The following is a 20344-nucleotide window of genomic DNA, read 5'->3' as shown; positions in this document are numbered from 1 at the left end:
CAGCACAATACAGCACGATGCAGAACAACACAACACAACACAACGCAGCACACCGCAGCACAACACAGCACACCACAGCACACCACAGCACGATGCAGAACAACACAGCACGACGCAGCACAGCACAATACAGCACGATGCAGTACAACACAACACAACGCAGCACAACACAGCGCGACGCAGCACAACACAGCACACCACAGCACAACACAGCACGACGCAGCACAACACAGCACGACGCAGCACGACGCAGCACAGCACAACACGATGCAGAACAACACAGCACACCACAGCACAACACAGCACAGCACAACACAGCACACCACAGCACAACACAGCACGACGCAACACAATGCATGCAGGGGCCACGCCGTGATGTGGGGTCATTGGTGTGGCCCAGCAAAGGCGTGGCACACCGCTCGCTGCAGAGGTTCACGGTTCGACTCCAACGACCGTCCTGGTTAATACCGCAGATTTGTTTCATACTGCAGGCGTATTAACTGTTCTACGTGCTGCCTGCTGCACGGTGGAGGTTTAAGACCCCGCAACGTCATTCGCAAGAGTAGGTAGGTAGGCCGTTGTGTGCGGGCGTCATAAGCCACATTTTAAAACTCAGCCGACAAATTACCGCCCTTTCAATAGGCACAACAATCACGTGAGTGTCATGGGGCTCGGTGAGGCTAAATGACCGTGCGGGTGTTGACCACGTGACTGCGACACCAAGGTGACCCGAGGGATAATGAGGAGCACAAACTTGCCCGCACGAGAGTTGCCGGTGGTGATGAGTGGCACATGTCAGGAGTGGTTGTTGTTGTTTTCACGCCATCACGTGCATTCGCTGCGGAAGCAAAAAACCGCCCGTTTCAGGGTAAGTTCAGACCGCGCTCTTTCTCTGCGGACGGGGAGATCGACGATCGGATGTTCGGTCGCCGCGCGGATGGCAATTCCGTCTTGGCGCCATGTGAAGGCTGCCTGCCACCTTTCACTCCGGATGCCGTGGCTGCAACAGGCAGCTCGCTGGACTTGCGATCCAGAGGCCGCCAGTGTGGTCCAGCCAGCTGTGTAAGGTCGCGTGTGGTGGGGTAAATCGTGGGTGACCTTCTAACCTCTTGCAAGACGTCTGGCCAGTGTGGAAAGGTAGGGCAAAATATAAGACTAACAAAAACAATAATTTCAACCTGTAACTCGCAGCACAGTATCCGCTCACTCTCGGAGAGGAGAGAGAGAACGCTTAAGAAGCAGGAGGAGCCAGCGGCAAGGCAGCGACGTGATGAGCCCGTGCCAACAATTGCCCAGGCTCTGCAGTCCTCTGTGAATTAAGGTGTTATCGGCCAATTAATGAGTGTTTACACGTGGAAGGAAACCGGGGCCCCTCGAGAAAACCCCACGTGTGCGAGGGGGAAACACTTGATCCCATGCAGACGGAACAGGTGGGGTTCACATTTTTGCTCAACTGCCTTCTGGCAACCCAGGGCGTGACACCTCGATGTCCACAGGAAGGAAGTTCTGCCACATTTGCGTGATCCACCAACCCTAACCTCCACGTGGTGCTGGATTAGAGGCGTGCATATCCACCACAGCCAGGCTAAAATCATCATCGGGAGTCCAGTCTAGAGGAGGCCCTTCCGCCGGCAGTAGCGCGAGTAAGAAATTGCCGGGCTGAGCCTTTATCTTCACCACTGTTGTTGTCGATATTGGACAACAACATTGCCGTGTGAAACATTGGGGGAGCGACTAGCAGAGACCCAGACATCACCGCGTTGAACCCAACAGCCAAACTCCTCTTGCCCTATCTGTGACTTACTGACTCCCCCCCTCCCCGCCGAACATCTGTGAAAAAGAGCTTCACAGCTCATCGGATTTCCCCAGTCTACGTTGAGATTCTGATTGTCTACGAGATGGATATGGGGGCGTGCGCTCACCCAACTCGCGTCACGGACGTCGTTCGCAAACCGGGCCTCACCCTCCTCGTCGTGTCGCTCGTTGCGAGCGGGCATCCTCTCCCCTTCCTCTTCTTCCATCACCACCTCCCCATCGTCGTCGTCGTCGTCGTCTTCCCGCTCCCGCGTCTCGCCCCAGGACTCGTCGGCTCTCGCCAACCAGAAGTCCATCGTGTCCCCCGACGGGAGCAGGTCGAGGAGGATGCCCCACCCCTCCTGCCCGGGGTTTGCGGTTTCTCCCGCTCGTGGCCCCTCTGCGCGTTTCGTTTTCTCCGGTGACCCCTGGCAATCAGCTGGGAGTTCGCCCGCGGTGTCTCCTGAAACAAGGCAGAGGTGTGACTTTGCATGTGCCCAGGGGGAGCGCTTTGCCGACGGGGGAGTGGGGTGAGTGGGTAGCGCTGCCCCCTGCTCTGCGGACCAGAGGTCAATTGAAAGGATCTAAGAGAATTCTCCGTGACATCCACTTCTTTCGGTTGTTGTCCAACATGAAGGGCTCCACTGCTGTGCAAGAGAATGGAAACGTTCGCGCTCATTTCCTTTGGAATTCGTGTTGCAGATATTGACGTTTTCGGTCAACGTCCGGGTGAACATGTGTTACCTGCTTCCTGGCTCAGGGCTGCGGGATCAGGAGGAGTCTCAGAGTCGCCTTCCTCCTTGCATGCTCGCTCCGCTGCTTCGTCCCCCACCGTGTCGCTGACACACGCAAACGCTGAGCCTGTCCGAGACACGCAGCGACGCGAAAACACATGCCCAGCGTGGTGGCGCAGTGGTGGTGATCGCACTGCGTTTTAGACCTGGCGAGCCGAGCTCTTTCGCGACCAATATTATCCATAATAGAGTTGTTGCTTTTTGTGTGTAAGATCGCGTGAATATAAATGTGTCGTTAAACCCGGCAACACTCAACAGAGCCAATTAGCAAGTTTTGTCACGTAAACAGCACATGCCAATTAGTAACCCATTAGCAATTAGAAAGTAATTGGCACGTTCCGTTTATGTGACAAACCTTACTAATCGGCTGTGTCGGGTAACCCTAATTAAATAAATAAAACTCCATTACGGACGAGTTCAATTCCCGGCTGTGGCTATAACAGTAATGGGGGTTTACACACGAGCCGAGTTCCTGGACCAAGGCCACACCCCCCCCCCCACCGCAATGCCAAGGTCAAGGTCAAGCACGGCAGCTGGGACTGTGCATCCTCGAGCACTGGACGACCAGTCTCGAAAGCGCGCGGCCGTCGACCCACCGACACGCGGGGAGATGGGTGGTAAGACAGGGTAGGGGCATCCAACCGCATCGGCTTCACCAGATCTCCGCCGGCTCAAAGGGCCAGATCCGCACTCAATCCAGTTGGAGCTGCTCCTGCTGATGCAGACACAAAGGCAAATGCAATGATCTCCGGTGTAGCCATAACAGAATGTAGGGGCAAGTGCTGTTAGCGAGCACCTACGAAGGCCGGCACGGCACACGAGGGGGTGGGTGGCCAGCACCACGCCCGCACGCCTTTGTCTCCCTAGTGGCGATGTTTACACACCGCACCAGGTGCTCATTTGAGGCTGAGTCGACCTAGGGGAGGCCCAGAACCGGTTCAGGTAATCGTCACTGGTGTTGGCCGTGACCGGGAATCAAATTTGGGTCACCGGGTGCATAGCGCAGCGCGCTAACCGCTACGCCACTGCTCCCCTACCACCCAGATTGGCTTCACCAGATCTCCGCCGGCTCAAGGTGCCACATCCGCACTCAATCCCGTTTGAGCTGCTCCTGCTGATATAAACACACACATGGCGCATCCACACACACACACATAAGTGTCAACAACATATAACAGCCGCTAATCACTCCCAAGGGACGGTGATGCTCCAACAGGTGCTCGTGCCAGGCTGACTGCTCCATCATGTCGGTGGAGTGGTGAATGGGACAGCGCCTGGCAGTATGGGTGGACTGGATGCGATGAGTGGTAGAATGGCAGATAAGGCGCCCGTGCAGTGTGGGCTGGTGAAGGGCGGAGGACCGGTTGAGATTTAAGAATAAGAATCTGTATTCATCCTGGATAAATCCGATTAGATACGAAACTCTTTTTCACAGATGCCCAGTATCACAGATGTCCACTATCACAGATGTCAGTATCACAGATGTCAGTATCACAGATGTCAGTATCACAGATGTCAGTATTGCAGATGTCCAATATCACAGATGTCAGTATCACAGATGTCAGTATCACAGATGTCAGTATCACAGATGTCAGTATCACAGATGTCAGTATCACAGATGTCAGTATCACAGATGTCAGTATCACAGATGTCAGTATCGCAGATGTCAGTATTGCAGATGTCCAATATCACAGATGTCAGTATCACAGATGTCAGTATCACAGATGTCAGTATCACAGATGTCAGTATCACAGATGTCAGTATTGCAGATGTCCAATATCACAGATGTCAGTATCACAGATGTCAGTATCACAGATGTCAGTATCACAGATGTCAGTATCACAGATGTCAGTATTGCAGATGTCCAATATCACAGATGCCCAATATCACAGACGTCCAGATTTGACTCACCACTGGCATTGGCCGTCGCTGGGAACCAAACTCAGGCCGTCGGGTTCATTTCACAGTACTGCTGTACACTTACCATCGCGCTACTGCCCCATCCTAATCAGCCAAATGCAACGTGTAATGTGTAAGCGTGATGAAGTCCGTTATTGTCAATCCACTGCTGGATGAGTGAGGGCCTCCCCCACACCTTGCGTGGCCGTGAGGGTCTTTAATCCCCCCCCCCACTTCGCGCAAGAAGAGCGCACAAGCGTGGTCACCACATCTACGCCTCTATATAAGGAACGAAACAGGAGGACTTCTCCACAAATCTGGCTGTCGCCTGATGAAGCTAGTTGCAATTACTGGCGAAACGTCGTACTCAAATTGTGCTGTACTAATGAGGAATTGGCCACGTTCTGTTTACGTGTCAACCCTTACTAGCTGGCTGTGTCGGGTGGTGGCGGGTTTTACGACACATTATATATTCACGCGATCTAACCCAAAAAAACCTGTATTATAGAGGATTATTTTGACCATACCTCACCGCACGGGTCAGTGCGGGATGCTGAATGTGAAGCAATGCCGCATGGGCCCTCTCCTTCTGCCTCAACGCCCACAGCTCACCTGCAGTCTCCCGTGCACGGCGAGTGGCCCATCCAAAACACCAAACCGCGCTCTCGACTCTGCTCAGCTTCTACGATCCGCACGTCCGCCCGGGCGCGCGACGTCCCTGTGGAGTTGCTCGTAGGCGCAATAAAGAACATTCACCCACCCCGCCCCCGCCAGCGACGACTCACCTGGTCAGCGCCGATACATCTTGAGCGCCTTGCACCTGAACGTCACACCGGTTCACCACCACCACCTCGTCAGGGAAGTCGTCGAGGAACCTCCGGCACTTGTCGCGCGCGCTGGGGACGCCAGAGGAGAGAGAGGAGCGGCCGGAGAAGCTCCCCGCGCCGGGGCTCGACTCCAGCGAGGAGCAGAGCCCACTCAGCGGCGTCACGCGTCCCGAGAGGTCATCATCTGCGGAGGGCGGCGAGGAATCGCAGTTGGGGGGGGGGGGGACGCAAGTGGTGGCAGACGATGGCGTGGGCATTCGGGGTTTGGGAATATGGGGGAGCAATGCTGGGCAGAGGGGGTGAGGGCAGCGGCGTAGCTATTACTCTCGAACTATTTTCCATCTCACGTTCTCATGATTAAACTTTGCTGTATGCAGCAAGCTCCGTGTGTTCACGTTGGATTAGACCACGGGCGGGGCCTACCCCTAACACTATGCTGGCCCTCTCGCCTAGATGCCAAGGTGTGTGCCTATATCCGCCTTCTACTCCGAGAGGTAGGGAAGGCGGACAAGACACCACTCCCCGTTAAATTCCTTGAACCGGGGCCCATGCCGTGGCAGTGGGGGTGGCAAAATGCCGATGTATTACTAATAAACCCCAATGATCCGATCGAAATTATGGGGCACGTGCCACCCCACCCCCCCACTGGCATCGCCAGTGCGTACCGTGTGACCTGAGCCAGGGAGTGGCACCAACGTTCCTCGGCCACGTGTCAAACTCTGCCACCTTGTGGTCTATGCCTCGGCTACAAAGACAAAGATCCCCCTCCCACGTATAGTCTATGAACAGACTGTTGGGGCAAGTGCTCTGAGCGAGTAACACCTAATTCATGAAAAACGGCACGGCACACGCGGGGGTGGCTGTGCCAGCACCACGCCCGGCCGCCTTTATCTCCCTAGTGGCGACGTTTACGCATCGCACCAGGAACTCATTTGAGGCTGAGTCGACTTAGGGGAAGGCCCATAACCGGTTCAGATAATCGTCACTTGGTGTTGGCCGTGAGCGGGAATCGAGCTCGGGTGAAGGGGTTGGTAGCGCGGTGCGCTAACCGCGACGCCACAGGCTTGGGCTACAGCGCCTCTCCCACGAGACACGATTTACCTTCTCGAGGCGGCTCTGACATTCGAACATTTCTGGGTAAACAAAAACCTTGCCAACCCCAAACAATAACCTCGAGGAACTGAGACAATTGTCGAAACACAGCTTGGCTTCAACAATGAGGACTGTTCATCAACTCGGAGTCCTGAGCGAAACACATTTGCTTAAAACCCGTGGCGGCTGTTGTTTGGCTGTGCAAGAAACTGCATCCGAATTACGGTTGTCACGCTTCGATGGCCCTTGGTGTCCGTGGGGAGTGAACAGGATACGCAAATGTCTGCACCTTGTAGCTGGAGTCCGGTCTAATATGCTTTAACTCGTATGTATGAACGCCGTGATAACATCCAACCGTATATATTAAGTGATGCAGAAAGATTAAGGAACGGACGATTGATAAGAAATGTCAGAGACGGATGAGAGACGCACTTTTTTGTTTATCTTCATAAAAATGCGTGAAAATATTTTGGGAAGACATTTAATTGAAGTTGGAGCCAGCCAGGGCTGGCTCCAACTCAGGCCAGATAGGGGGGCGGGGGGGGGCTCAGTAGATCTGTTTCGTGGGGGGCCACAAGAACAGTGACGAACCGCTAAGGAGAGTGACCTCGGGTGGCCCAAAGGGGATATTTGGTGGTGCAGGGCCCACCCCAGCACCCCCTTAGCACCGGCCCTGTATACAGCTCACAATATTATACAAAATACAGCATGCTCCAGATGTCTTGTGACCCCCAATTAATTGACCCCTAGCATTATTTTTTTCACCTTTGCACATTATTTTTTTCACCTTTGCACATTATTTTTTGCGTGTTAAATAAAGCTTACTTACACATTTTTGTAAGTTGTAGAGAATTAAACGGGGGGGGGGGGGGATCACAAGACATCTGGACCAACCTCAAGTGTACAGTGCGGATTGCTGGAGCATGGAGCTGCAACTGCCACAACGAGACGCTGTTGCGGAATTGTCGAGCGCGTTCGTGGCAACAAAGAAGATGAGGAGAGACCGAGAAGAGGAGAGGAAGGTTCTTGAGGTTACAGACTTGAACGGGGGTAGGAAGTCGACTGCACGGATGGCTGGGGGGGAAGGGGGTCATTCCAGGCCAGCTGGGGGAGGGAGGAGCTTAGCAAAGAAGCAAGATTGACCTCCGTAGAAAGATTGACCTCCGTAGAAAGTTGACCTCGGTGCATGCGGGCGTGGTGCTGCATGGGACACGCGGTATCGATAATACTCGCGTGCGTGCGAGGTGCGCGCACGTGAATTAGAAGTGAGGTCGTGCACACTTGTGCCGGGGCATGGCTCACCAGATTCCAGAAGCGACTCCCTTTCAGATGTAAGGCTACGCGTCTCCATTATCTGCTCCATTCCAGCACCAACCTCTTTCTCCCCCTCTTCCTCCTCCTCCTCCTCTGCCACCATGCCCCATATACCCACGGGGTCATCCCGATGGTCTTCCTCCCGCTGTGCCCCACCGCAGCTGTCCCCTGCACCCACCCCGGCTCTGCCCGTGGCCTCCGGGACATCCAGGAGAGGTTCAGCCCGCTTCCTATCTCCTCGAGATGTCCAGCTCCCCGTTGCCTCAGGCGTCTTCTTCTCCGCCTTGCACCCTTTCTTTTGTTCCGCTCGCCTCCCAGGCCCCTCGGCCTGCGGTGGGCAGGGAGCAGGAGGGTGGGAGACGCGCTGCTTGCCCCAGAGCCGTGGCCACAGGTTCCCATTCGGCAGGGTCGCTGCGGAGACAGTTACCTTTGTTTAGGAGGGCATTGCCAGGTCCCCGTTCATTTACAACCTCTCACTCCCTTGCTCACGAGAAACACATTCGCCTATTTTGTCTCTCCTGCATTCTACTTTATCCACGTTTTAGTGTTGCTGCTCTCTAACAACGTCAGGTCGCACCGTTCTGCCAGATCTCCAAATGGGCATCTCTCATGGCGTGATGCTGATGACACAATCGGGTTACAATTTTGGGTGGTAAATGGAAAATTTCTCTCGACTATTTTCTTATCTGTCATTAACAGTGGCTTCCTTATCTCTCGTTATCGGTCTTTCTTTACCTTTCCGTGCGCGACAATCTGTCTCCGTTATCTCTCCGCAGTAACAATATTTGCTCCTCTTCGCTCTGCGTTCTCTCTTACTTTAGCCCTCCACTGCTCTTTATCTACCATTGCTCATGAGAGATAACATTTGTTCTTGAAATATTTCACCCTCTCTTTACTGCCTAGATCTCCTCCTTTGAAATGCATATATCTATACACGTATATATGAGTCACCACTGATGTGAGCTGTGGCCAGGAATTTGAACTCAGGTCGCTGGGTTCAAAGCACAGCGCGGCGAACTTCTGTGCCAGCGCTATCCACCGTGATCGTCGTAGTAAAATGTTGACCAAATTTGACGATGAAAATCAAACGAAAGCATTCCGCGCTTTTGCTCTTTTTTCCACTTCAAACCTGAGCCACACCGGGGCCAGGTTGTTGTTGTTTTTTGTCATTCTCACTGCAGAACCCGAGCCTTGAGCCAGACTCCGATGTTGTCGTGAGGCCAGACGGAGGTGTCACGGTTTGGTTCTGGCTCGGCACCCTAAACAGCCGGTGGAAAAGCACCCGTACCTGGAGGGCCTCACGCTGGCTCAGGCTCGGCTGACGCCAGTGGGGACTAGGGGCGTTTTGCGTCGATGATGAGGAGGTGCGAGTGTGGCTTTTGGTGACGTTTGAGGGCAACAAGAAAAGTCTGTTTCGCGTTATCTTTACCCCGCTACGAGCTGTGACAAAACGAGAATCTCCGAAGCACGCGCACACACACACACACGATCACAAAACTATACAGCTTTCACCTGGGCTCATTCAACACCTGCGCTGGTCGGCGATATATAAACAACTAACATCAAAAAAACCGCAACAAACGACCAGGTAACACTGTGTCTGTGTTCAGGGTACTGAATTGGGACCGCTGAGATCCTGGGTTCAAACCCCAGACCCTCATTGAAGTCAGAACCTCAGTGCAACTCTGGTGCACCCGTACTTTATGGCCTATGCACAGCAAAGAAATTCTCTTATGAATACAAGTAATTCATGCCGTGTTTAATTTGCTCAGGTTTAGCTATAGGAGGGTCATTAGTTATAAACATACAGAGCAATCGTGGACTAATGTTTTACGTTTAAAGGCAGCACAGTCTGGAATTTTTTACAAAAAATATATATTGACTCAAAGAAATAATGAATGTAATATTATTCTACAAGGAGGGAATGCGTCCGAGAATAGGTCTGCCGCAGAGATGCAGCGATACAGTCAGCTCGTGTGCAGGGGTTTGATGGATTGCTGCATTGCAAGACCCTGTGGGATGGTGGCAACGGCTTCGAGAGGCCTTCATCCAGTGGTGGATAACTGGTGGCTGGCGATGATGGTATAATAGTGATGTTCTACAAGTCGTGTGTGGGTGTGTGCATGCGATCTGGGAAGCGGTGGCGCAGTGGTAAGCACGCTGCCCGGCGAACCCGGCATCCATAATTCGATTCCCGCACACGGCCAACTACAATGACGATTATCTGAACTGCTTTTGGGCCTCCCCTAGGTCGACTCAGCCTCAAATGAGAACCTGAATGCGGTGCGTAATCGTCACCATGAAGAAGACTAAAGCAACCTGGCATGGTGCTGGCCACCCATCTCATCCCCCTCGTGTGCCGTGACGGCCTTCATAAGTGCTCGCTCAATAACAACAGCACTTGCCCCAACAATCTGTTGAGGCTATATGGGGCATCTTTGTCTTTTGGGTCAGAAGTACGACGTCAGCGAGGGTTGCCAACTGCCATTCGTTGTCTTCCAAGGATCGTCCTCTTATCGAGGTGGGCTGTCCTGGGAAATATGAAGATTTTCTGGAACACGAAAAGCCCCGATTTTTGTCAGTTTGCGAGACACCACGCAAGACCCTCCCTCCTTGCTCCTCCTTCTCCCCCAGTATCGTGAGATATTCTTATTATTCCTGTGATGCCCCAGTTTGTTTTTGTTGTGCCGCGGAAGGTGGCATCCCTCTAGCGCGGCACCGTGAACTGTGAGCACGACTGAGCCCCCAACCGATAGGCGGAGAAATTGTTTAAATGTAAAAAGAAAAAGAACAGGTTTGGTGTTTAAACGAATGGATAACACGAAGAGGAATGGGAACAAAATCCGAACTCGGCATCGCGCTACTGTGTATAACATCACCGTGCACAAGTTCTGCACGGCTGAGGTTTGCCACCGTCTCCAAACATAATAAAGGGCGTAAAGCGCACAGGCAAACAGAGCGACACGGGGAGGAAAGAGGCCGTTTGTTTTTTAAGAGGCCCGTTGTATCACAGCCCCTGCCTGGGCCTTGACCCTTGGGTTATGTAAAGTTATGTTTTAGCAGCAAGATGCAGGGGTCACCATAACCCACCTCAGGCACCCAGCCAGGCTGTATTCACATACGAGAGTTTATGCTTCTGGATTTAGAAGTTTGTATAAGTCCAGTGGGGTGGGGGGTGGGGGGGGGAGAATTCCAGTCTTCGAGAACTACAATCTTGAAGGCTTCATAACACATTAGTCAATTGCACTTAGCCTAAAGATGCTGCATTATTCAACGGCCCTTCTTCATATTAACAGAGCGTGGAGGTTTGGTAGACAACTTGAAATCATAATCTGCTTAGCAGTTGAAAGCAATGAAAGTGGATTCTAATTAATGTCAAATTGTTTGTAAAAGTAAGTCATTCAGAGCTAGGTTGGTAATTGAGTCAGAAGACACTGCGGTCCCAGAGGACTGGACATGTTGCGCACCCCTGGTGTTCTCAATTAACACTGCCACTGGTACTCAGTGAGGCTATGGCATCCATTAACACTGCCACTGGTACTCAGTGAGGCCATGGCATCCATTAACACTTCCTCTGGTACTCAGTGAGGCCATGGCATCCATTAACACTGCCACTGGTACTCAGTGAGGCCATGGCGTCCATTAACACTGCCACTGGCACTTAGTGAGGCCATGGCATCCATTAACACTGCCACTGGTACTCAGTGAGGCCATGGCATCCATTAACACTTCCTCTGGTACTCAGTGAGGCCATGGCGTCCATTCACACTGCAACTGGTACTCAGTGAGGCTATGGCATCAATTCACACTGCAACTGGCATCAATTCGCCATGCTGGGTAGATCGTGGTGGGGGGGGGGGTGTTTTGGTGCGAGGTGGGGCGGGGGGGTCCTATTAAACGACAGCTACAACTACTGTATAGGGGCGACCAATCCGATGTAGAGTTTAGTTTTGAGGTGTTTTTTTTTACATTCGCAGTGTTTTCTAGGCAACGAAATCATTAAAATGATATTTTAGTGGGCAAATTGCACATAAAGTTGGAAGGAATGCTATTCATGAGGTCGTAAACATGATAATAGTTTTGTATTGCACCATTGCTTTTGGCAGGATGTACGATGCAACAGTGAACTTCATGAAGGGGGAGAGCAGGACACGTTAAATTAAAATATAAAATATGTAATCATCATACGTTGCATTTACGTTCGTATTGTTACACGTGGTCAGGTGATATTCATTAATACAATTCTGCCACCATCTTCAAATCGCGAGATGTAAAATACCACCGAGTACAAGCGCATGAACTGATTTCGTCGCTCCATCTCCACACAGGACAGCCAGTATAAATAACTATTTAAAATTCAGATTCTGAGATGTGTTCTCTCCTTTGGCCGATATTTTGTCGTAATCTCTGCCAGTTTCCGCCATCGTTTCGCGCGACACGTCCTGCTCAAGTCCACTTCCTTTTCTTAACAATCAAAATTACGTCTCATTTATGCACGTTACGTGATCCACGTGTTCCCCTTTCGCGTCCTCGGTGTAATTGCAAGCGTGCACTTCTCCACGGCTCTTTGCGCACGATGCATCCTTCATTCTAGTGTCTTCGTCGAAGTTTCTAACCTACACATCGTATCAGGCAATATCAGTCACGTAGATAGAAAAGTAATAAAATAACAAAATCACGACGTTTCGATCACAACACAAGCAATCGTCTTCAGATCAAAACGTCGTGACTTTTTTATAATTTTATAATTTTTATATCTACGTGACTTTACCGAAAGACCCAAAGAGTATGAATTCCTGCAGTCACGAAAGCTTTAAGTCAAGGTAATTCCATATTTTAAAAATGACAATCATGAACATTTGTTCACGTGAATAATTGTTTTGTCTGTAGTTTGTTGTCCTTCCCCGCACCTTAGTTTAGTACGGTTAGCGACGTGCGGTGCGAAAGAAGTTCAACATACACACATACACACATACAAATGAATGACTTTCCCATTTGCCGATGGAAAGTATGTTCAGTAGAAATCTCTCCGCACTGGCTCCTGTAAAATTAACAGCCTTTAAAGCAACGCCACACAAGCTTGTAGGCTTGCAAGTTGTAACAATAAAGGCACTTTGTCAACTCATAAAACAGTAAATAAATCGTAAAAAAAAACATTTCCTTAATAACACCAACGTAGAGTTCGCCGGATGGGTTAGGAGTCTGAGCTCTGATCTGGCACTGCTGAGAATCCTGGGTTCGAATCCAGGCAGCCGCCCTGTGATTACATTGGGGGTCGCCGGCCAGTCACCAATGACTGGCCACAAAAAAAACCCATCACATAAAATTTGATTTGTATCTATGTTGAACTTCTTTTGCACCGTATGTAGCCAACCATACTACGTACGGTGTATCACTTCATTTGAGTAAACTCCTGCTCTGAGAATTAAACATTTAGTTTTTGACCGACGCGCAAGGAACAGGGCGTTGACAATGGATGCCCTCTTCTAGACAAAGAGGTCGACTGAAGTGACCTCAGAAGGCAGTCCCTGTGACGTCGTCTTCCGAGGGATGTTCTCTCTGGCACGTGGTGGTGCACCGCTCGCTGCATTTTAAAAACATTGCCGAAAATGTGCGGAACGGCATGATGCCCATGCTGCAAGTTGAATTGAGAGAGAGATAAAAAAGCAGATATATAGCAAAAAAGAATAACCCCCCTTCCCCCCACCAACATCGAGACACCACGACCCGAGAATGATCATTTCCAAAAATGAAGATCCCTTTGTCAATCCACTGCTGGATGAAGGCCTTCCCTATGCTGCGTGCAAAACCGAGATGGGTTGCTGCATCGCGAGGCCGTGAGAGGTTGTGACGGATAGAGGGGAGCCTTCGTGCGGCAGTAGATAGATCACGGCTGATGACGACGATGACGATGATGATACCACAACCGTGTAACCGGGCGAGGGTTCCCAGATGCTTGCACTGTCACTCACCGCAGGGCGGGGGCCACTTGCAGAAGGGAGCCGGGCACCCGGGGTCCCGTGTCCGTGGTGGTCCCCTCGAAGCGCGCGGGGGCTGATTGGGGGCGCTACACCGGGGGCGGTGGGGTGCTCGGTGCGACCTGCAGGGGGGAGCCTTGGGGGTCAGGAGCATGTGAGCCAAGTAGCGTGGACATGGCTCGTCTCTCTCCGCTGAGCGACCTGCAGGCTGCAGCAACAACAAAAGACAAAGATCCCCCGTATAGCCTTAACAGACTGTAGGGGCAAGTGCTGTTAGCGAGCACCTATAAAGGCCAGCACAGCACACTTGAGGCTGAGTCGACTTAGGGGAGGCCCAGGACCGGTTCAAATAATCGTCACTGGTGTTGACAGGAATCGAACCCGGGTCGCCAGGTTCGTAGCGCAGCGCGCTAACCGCTACACGACCGCTCCCCACTAACACCCAGCACACAGAGAGGCACACACACACGCACGCACGCAGGTACATGTGTAACTCGTACACTACTGCTCGGGGGGAACCTTCATACAGCAGTTGATAGATCATGGCTGGTGATGATGATGATGATGATACCACAATCATATCCAGCAGGGTCTCATGTTTGAATTTGGCACCATGGTGGCGAGCTGTTAACTACTTCGCCTGGTATACAATAGGTCGTGGTTTCGATCCTTGACGCCTGTATATTTGGAGTTTGCATGTTATCCCCGTGGTCACGTGGATGATTTTCCCCGTGCTCCGGGTTCTCCCTCCACATTTAGAATAAAAATGCGTTGATAGCATTTTTGGCTGCTATAAATTTCAATATGATAAGCCAACTTCGTTGAGTTATTATGTGTGGCCAGGTCGCTTCTGAAAAAGAGCGATATAGCTCAGTGGGCCTTACCTGGTAAAGTAAAAAATAGTTTAGTTTTAGTTCAGCTTGTGCACTGTTTTTCGATCGCTTCCGAAGAGACAAAAAAAACAGATCTAAAAATATTCCTATTCGCAGATACGCATGCTACCCGTGGGTTACCGTACTGCTAATTAAACACTCTCAAAGAGAGACACCAAGTGGAAGTCATAAGATGTGCATGTTTTTAAATCCTTTATATTAAGTTCGCTTGCTTGCTTAGGACCGTGCAAATCTTTCGGTCGTTTTTTAACCCATTTCCCGTTATCCAATCGAGCTGACATTTTGCACACAGACTCGTTGTGCGTGACAATGCATTTTCGTGAAAAAAAAATCCCAAAATTTTACACTGCTTAGGGATTTTTTTTTACATATTTAATTACCAATTGTTTAATGCTGCCAGACAATCATCTGACCCATAGGTGGCAGCCATCTCAAGCCAGAGGACGAGATGACTCTAGCCGCCCCGATGCCACGCATATAAAGGATTTATAGTGAAAAACTTTGTTTTTACGGGTTTACTTGTTTTCCTCGAACGTATGTGGCTTCCACGACGCAAAATGTGGCCCCAAAGCCAGGCAGCAAGCACCGCGCGCACGGTGCTGCCCCAGTCAGCGAAGCATCCCGATGGGTCCGCAGCATCTGAAGTTCCCGGGCATTCGTGGAATCGCTCCGGCAACAATGGGTGCAAAGGTCAGCTGCCGTAGCTGTCCGTAAGTTTGCGGAATACGTACGCAAGCGCAAAGACGAAACCCCCCCCCCCCCCCCCCGTAATTCCCCGTATATCCTTTACGGACTTTAGGAGAAAGTGCTGTTCGCGAGCAATCTATGAAGGCTTGAACGGCACATGAGGTGGGGGGGGGGTAGTGAGGGGGGGGGGGCAGCACTACGCCCGGCCGCCTTTGTCTCCCAAGTGACGATGTTCACACATCGCACCAGTTATACAAATTTTAGGCTGAGTCTACCTAGGAGAGGCCGGTTTAGATATTCGTCACTGGTGTTGGTGGCCGTGGGCCGGAATCGAATTCGGAGCGGGGCCCGGGTTTTGGCAGCGTCGCCGCACGTGCGCTCCCCGCACACGTCCGTGACACCTGAGCACACACCTGGGCCATAAAGCACAGGTGCGCTGGCTCGGAAACGCGGGCAACGCGTCACTGTCGAGCGAGCCAGCAGCCAGCCAGCGCCTCGATTGCCGCGTAAAATATGGCTCGCTTTTATCAAGCCAAAGAGCGTGGCCCCGACACAGAGAGAGAGAGAGAGACATCAATCAGAGACATTCAACGGGGGGCAGCAATTCCCTGTGACTGGTTTTGTTGTTGTTGTTCACCACTCGCATTCGAGGCTGACAAACGTGCACTGTTGCATTGCGGGAAATCCGAACGGGTAGGTAAGGTGGTCGCACCGGTGGAGAGATTTTTCTAGACTTTTGTACGGGTCATTAAATGTTAACCTGGAAAAAACCCTCGAGATGGAAGGAACATCTCGCTTTGCAAGTGGGTTCCAAGGTTTAAATTATTGACACTTTTCATCCATCATTATCATCATCATCATCATCGTAAAGTGTCATCATCCATCCCTTCACGCTCTTACGATGATGTCACAGGGACATCTCGCTCTGACACGTGCGCCAATCTTATCGCTGCATCTCGGTCACGGTCGTCCCCTCGGGTGCGTTCCCTCCATTGGCTGCCATTCAGTCGCCAGTCTCGGCCATCAGCCACGAGGCCCTTGTTCTAGCGACGTGTCCTGCCAGCGCCCATGCCCCACTTACTTTGCTTAAGTAAGAGGCGCCACGGTGGCGAGATGTTAACTACTTCGCCAGGTATACAGCAGGTCGTGGGTTCGAGCCCGACCCTGACGCCTGCTGTATATTTGGAGCCTGCGTGTCTTTCTCTCTCTCTGTGGTCGCGTGGATTTTTCTCCAGGTCCTCCGATTTTCCACTCCACATTTAGAATGAACACGCGTTTAGATTATTTAGCTGCTATAAATGTGCATATGATAAGCCATTTCGTTGGACTATCATTTGTGAACAGGCCGTTTTTAAAAATATATCTATATAGCTCAGTGGGCTTTACCTGGTAAAATAAACAATATTTAGTTTGCAGTTTAATTGGCAATGTTACGTGTCCGGATTGTGTCTGTTCTCTGAACCACGTGTTCCACATTCGTGTCATAACACACAATGTTCCCATTGTTGAAATATTGCCTCTCTGGGCACATTGGTATGCAACTTCAATTACCCAAAAAACACTCCGCACCTGCAATTTTCTCGGCAAACTTTATTTAATTTGTTTATTAATTGCCACTCCACCTTCAACAAACGCTCACTCTCTCGGCTGTCTTCCCGACGTGTCTCCTGCAGAACTTGTATTTTATTTTGTTTAGCGAACCGGTTCTAAATGATTTTTTTTATTTTCTCTCATCTATCTTGTGGCCAACTTGACAAGCCACCGTCGCTTAAGCCTCTTCAATCATCCACTCGCGGTTAATTTATGTTTCATTCGCTGCAGTTGACTGCATTTTTTGTAAATAAAACTACAGCACATTATTGTCACGTAGCGCCCCCTGCAGCGCTTCGCTTCAGTAACGCATGCTGCTGCGTGTCAGTCTTGACTTGGCTGTGGAGTTGGCTTTTAAATCAACCTCTTCTCATCCCGATTGATCTCGGTCCATGTCAAGCCCAACGCCCGCCCTATTAACCCCCCGCCCACCGTACCCCGGGTGAAATAATTAGCCCGCAGAAGCGGATATCTCAGAACTACCTTTGAGATAATTTCAAGTGACTTCTGATGCACACTACACGAGGGGGCAGCACTTCACCACCCGTCCCAGCTGCAGGGCGAAATCTGTCGCGCGACCCTAACGCTCATTCTCAGAGTTGGAGCTTTAGAATATTTGGCTGCTGGAATAACGCCACTTCGTTCAGCCATCATGTGTGGCCAGGGTCGCTTCTGGGAAAAGAGCCCTCCCTATAGCTCAGTGGGCCTTACCTGGTACAATAAACATTTCTAGTTTATCTGACAGGCGGCTAAAACCTGGATTCGAACTCGGGATCTCAGCGCTCTGATCCTCGAGCTATTGGAACGCCTCAAGATTGTGAAATGTGCAATTAGGGGCAAGCCCTCTCCGTGGAGCTGGGGCAATGAGACCGGCGAATAAACAGATAAGAGATTAATTTACGCCATCGCAAGACCGTGAAGGGAGGCGACGGCTTGAGGTGAGGCCTTCATCCAGCAGTAGCTGCTGCTGCTGCTGATGGTGGTGGTGGTGGTGATAATGATGAAGTGACACAGCGCTGCGTCAAGGCTGCGCCAGCCCGAAGTTGCAGGGTGGTTGTGGACTAACGACGCATTTATATTTACGTGATATAACTCCTCCCCCCCCCCCCCCAATAAAAAAAGATAAACAAAAAACAACCTTCATTACGAAGAGTTTCACAGACACTTTATGGAACACAGACGCGAAACTTTGGAAAGCGAGGGCTCCACGCTGTACGTCACTCACCGTGGTAGCGAAAGGACCCTGACCCCACAGGGTGGCCTTCTGCGCGAAGGTCATGTAGCTCGGGAGAGGCTGCGGTAGAAACAAAGCGGGACACACGTGAAGGGATGAACAAGGTTGATTAAAGCAAAAATAATTAGTACAATCTTGATTTGAAGCTTTCGTGACTGCAGGAATTCATACTCTTTGGTTCTTTCAGTAAAGTCACGGAGATAAAAAATTAACAGATCACGACGTTTCGATCGCGACACAAACAACCGTCATCAGGTGATACAAACACAGCCTCGCACCTCCGATTAGCACGGTTGGCTTACGTTTTGACTTGAGCAACAACGATAAATTGATGTCTAATTTCAGCTGCTGGCTGGCTTCAGAAGACAATGAGTGTGAGCCACGATGAGAATGCCAGCAGTGAACATGAGCAGTGGATTGACCACGGCCGATGATGAGAACGACGACGATGATGATGATAAGTGTGATAAGGAGAGGTCCCTTACCCGCAAAGAAGACTCCCTGCTCAGCACAGTACGGTGGACCCGGCTCAGGATGCGAACCTGTGGATCAGACGCCGCGGCCCGGGCTGGAACATTTCCTCCAAAGGCCATAACAACTTCCCTAAACCCTCTCCGATCTTCTCCACAGCGACCTCCTTCCTGCCTCCAGCCCCCCCTCACACTCAGCAACCCCCCCACCTATTTGTTCCGTCTGGCGCTGTTCGTCTCAGTGGCCCAGCATAGGTGGGTGGCATCGGCCCTGGAGCAAGCAAGGGAATGAGGCCTCTCCCGGTCCATATGCCCCCCCACCACCACTCACTTCGTAGCACGGCCACCTGAGAGCTCCTCCGGTCCACGGGTTTCCCGGTGCAGTTCCACTGCCTGCACACTCGATAGCTACGCCTCTGCCCTGTCTCTGTTTTCAAGCCCTTCCCTCCACGGCCTTGTCTCTGTCTTCACGTACAGCCCGTCCCCCTGTGTGTCCTTCTCTCAGCTTTTCAGAAGTCTCACTAAGGGACCTAATGCTTTCGCACCCCGTGCCGTAACACGATTGTGTTTCAGTAATTCGAATCAGAATATTTACACGGGAGGAATCCGATGAGTTATAGAGCTCTTTGTTCCACAGATGTTCAGTCGGGGCAGGTCAGAACGCTACGATAACAAACCATGCAACATGTTCTCCCGCAAGCCTTGCGCCCCTCCCTTCCTCTTCGCACTCACGTCTGCCATCCCATTGCAATGTATTCCTGCTTTCCAGCACAATGGGCTGTATCTAACGGCGCATTTGCGTCTCTCGCTTGCCGTTCTCCTGTCTCCTCGTGTCTCCAGATCTCCCCGTGCCTCTCTCGGTCTCTCCGCCGACTTTAATAAGCCGCATGCAGGCGGAATGAATCGCAAGCCTCCAAAGTGTCACAGTCTGGACATCTCCTGGAATGCGGCAATCATTAACGCGTCCCTCTGCACTGCTGCCAAGTTCTCACGACCCTCGGGGGCCAAGCGAACGGGCTCGGTGTGACGGCAACATCACTCATACACAGTGACATGGATACACGCAACCGTGCGTACATCTTCATCATCAGTAGCAGCAGCCACTGCTGGATGAAACCATTTCCGTGCCGTCACCACCCCTCACAGGATTGCCACAATACAATCTCACTCCTGCACGTGAACCCATCTCGTCGCTCCATCTCCACGGTGGCCACCCTCTCAAGCATCTTCTCTCATTTGGCTGCCATAACAGCACCAGCCTTGAGTATCGGCCAGAGATGCGTCCCTGATAAAGAAGCTAATATCTCAGTGGGCTTTACCTGGTGAAATAAACATTTTATTTTTTTAAATGTGATTTTCTCACCTTTCCTACACTATGCACTCCTATCGTGTATTCGTATTGTTTGTTGGTGTTACTTTCTGATCCGCCCTGTATTGGTATATCTGAAACTAAGCTCATCGGATTCCTCCAAGTGTAAATGAAGATTCTGATTCTAATACAGACATCCTTGGCAATGCGGGCAATGCCAGCGAATAACGAGTCTTGTCTGATCCCATGCGGGGTTCAATTTGTCACTGAATACTTTGCTGCTGTCTGCTAGTTTGGTGTAGGTGGCACGTGACGACCAGCCATAGCCATAGCCACAGGTATACTGGATGTTGTATGCCGGATCTGGTTTAGTTTTTTTTTCAGGCCGCTGACCCGGACAAACCAATGCAGCTGAAATTAAGCCACGTGGTAAGTTGCGTAAAATTACCCCTTCATTCACACT

General features: G+C 51.2%; 1 protein-coding gene across 2 annotated transcripts; it reads right to left on the bottom strand.

The window, feature by feature from the left end:
* Positions 1-82: 82 nt before the first annotated feature.
* On the bottom strand, positions 83-19498 carry LOC144718713 (uncharacterized). Of its 2 annotated transcripts, none has more exons than XM_078594187.1 (9): positions 18588-19498; positions 18094-18162; positions 13693-13906; positions 7709-8131; positions 5273-5498; positions 3185-3300; positions 2539-2655; positions 1964-2257; positions 83-838 (listed from the first exon to the last, which is right to left on the bottom strand). In XM_078594187.1, the coding sequence occupies exons 1-9, from the start codon at positions 18693-18695 to the stop codon at positions 681-683; spliced, it is 1725 nt and encodes a 574-aa protein (XP_078450313.1). In that variant the 5' UTR covers positions 18696-19498; the 3' UTR covers positions 83-680. The 2 variants fall into 2 exon arrangements, with proteins under 2 accessions (XP_078450313.1, XP_078450312.1); XM_078594186.1 differs by having other exon boundaries at positions 84-838; positions 3185-3303.
* Between the last annotated feature and the right edge of the window lie 846 nt (positions 19499-20344).

Source organism: Lampetra planeri, chromosome 5 (assembly GCF_965212315.1).
Source record: "Lampetra planeri chromosome 5, kcLamPlan1.2.h2, whole genome shotgun sequence".
Taxonomy (NCBI): domain Eukaryota; kingdom Metazoa; phylum Chordata; class Hyperoartia; order Petromyzontiformes; family Petromyzontidae; genus Lampetra; species Lampetra planeri.
This window is presented reverse-complemented; position numbering and strand designations above follow the sequence as displayed.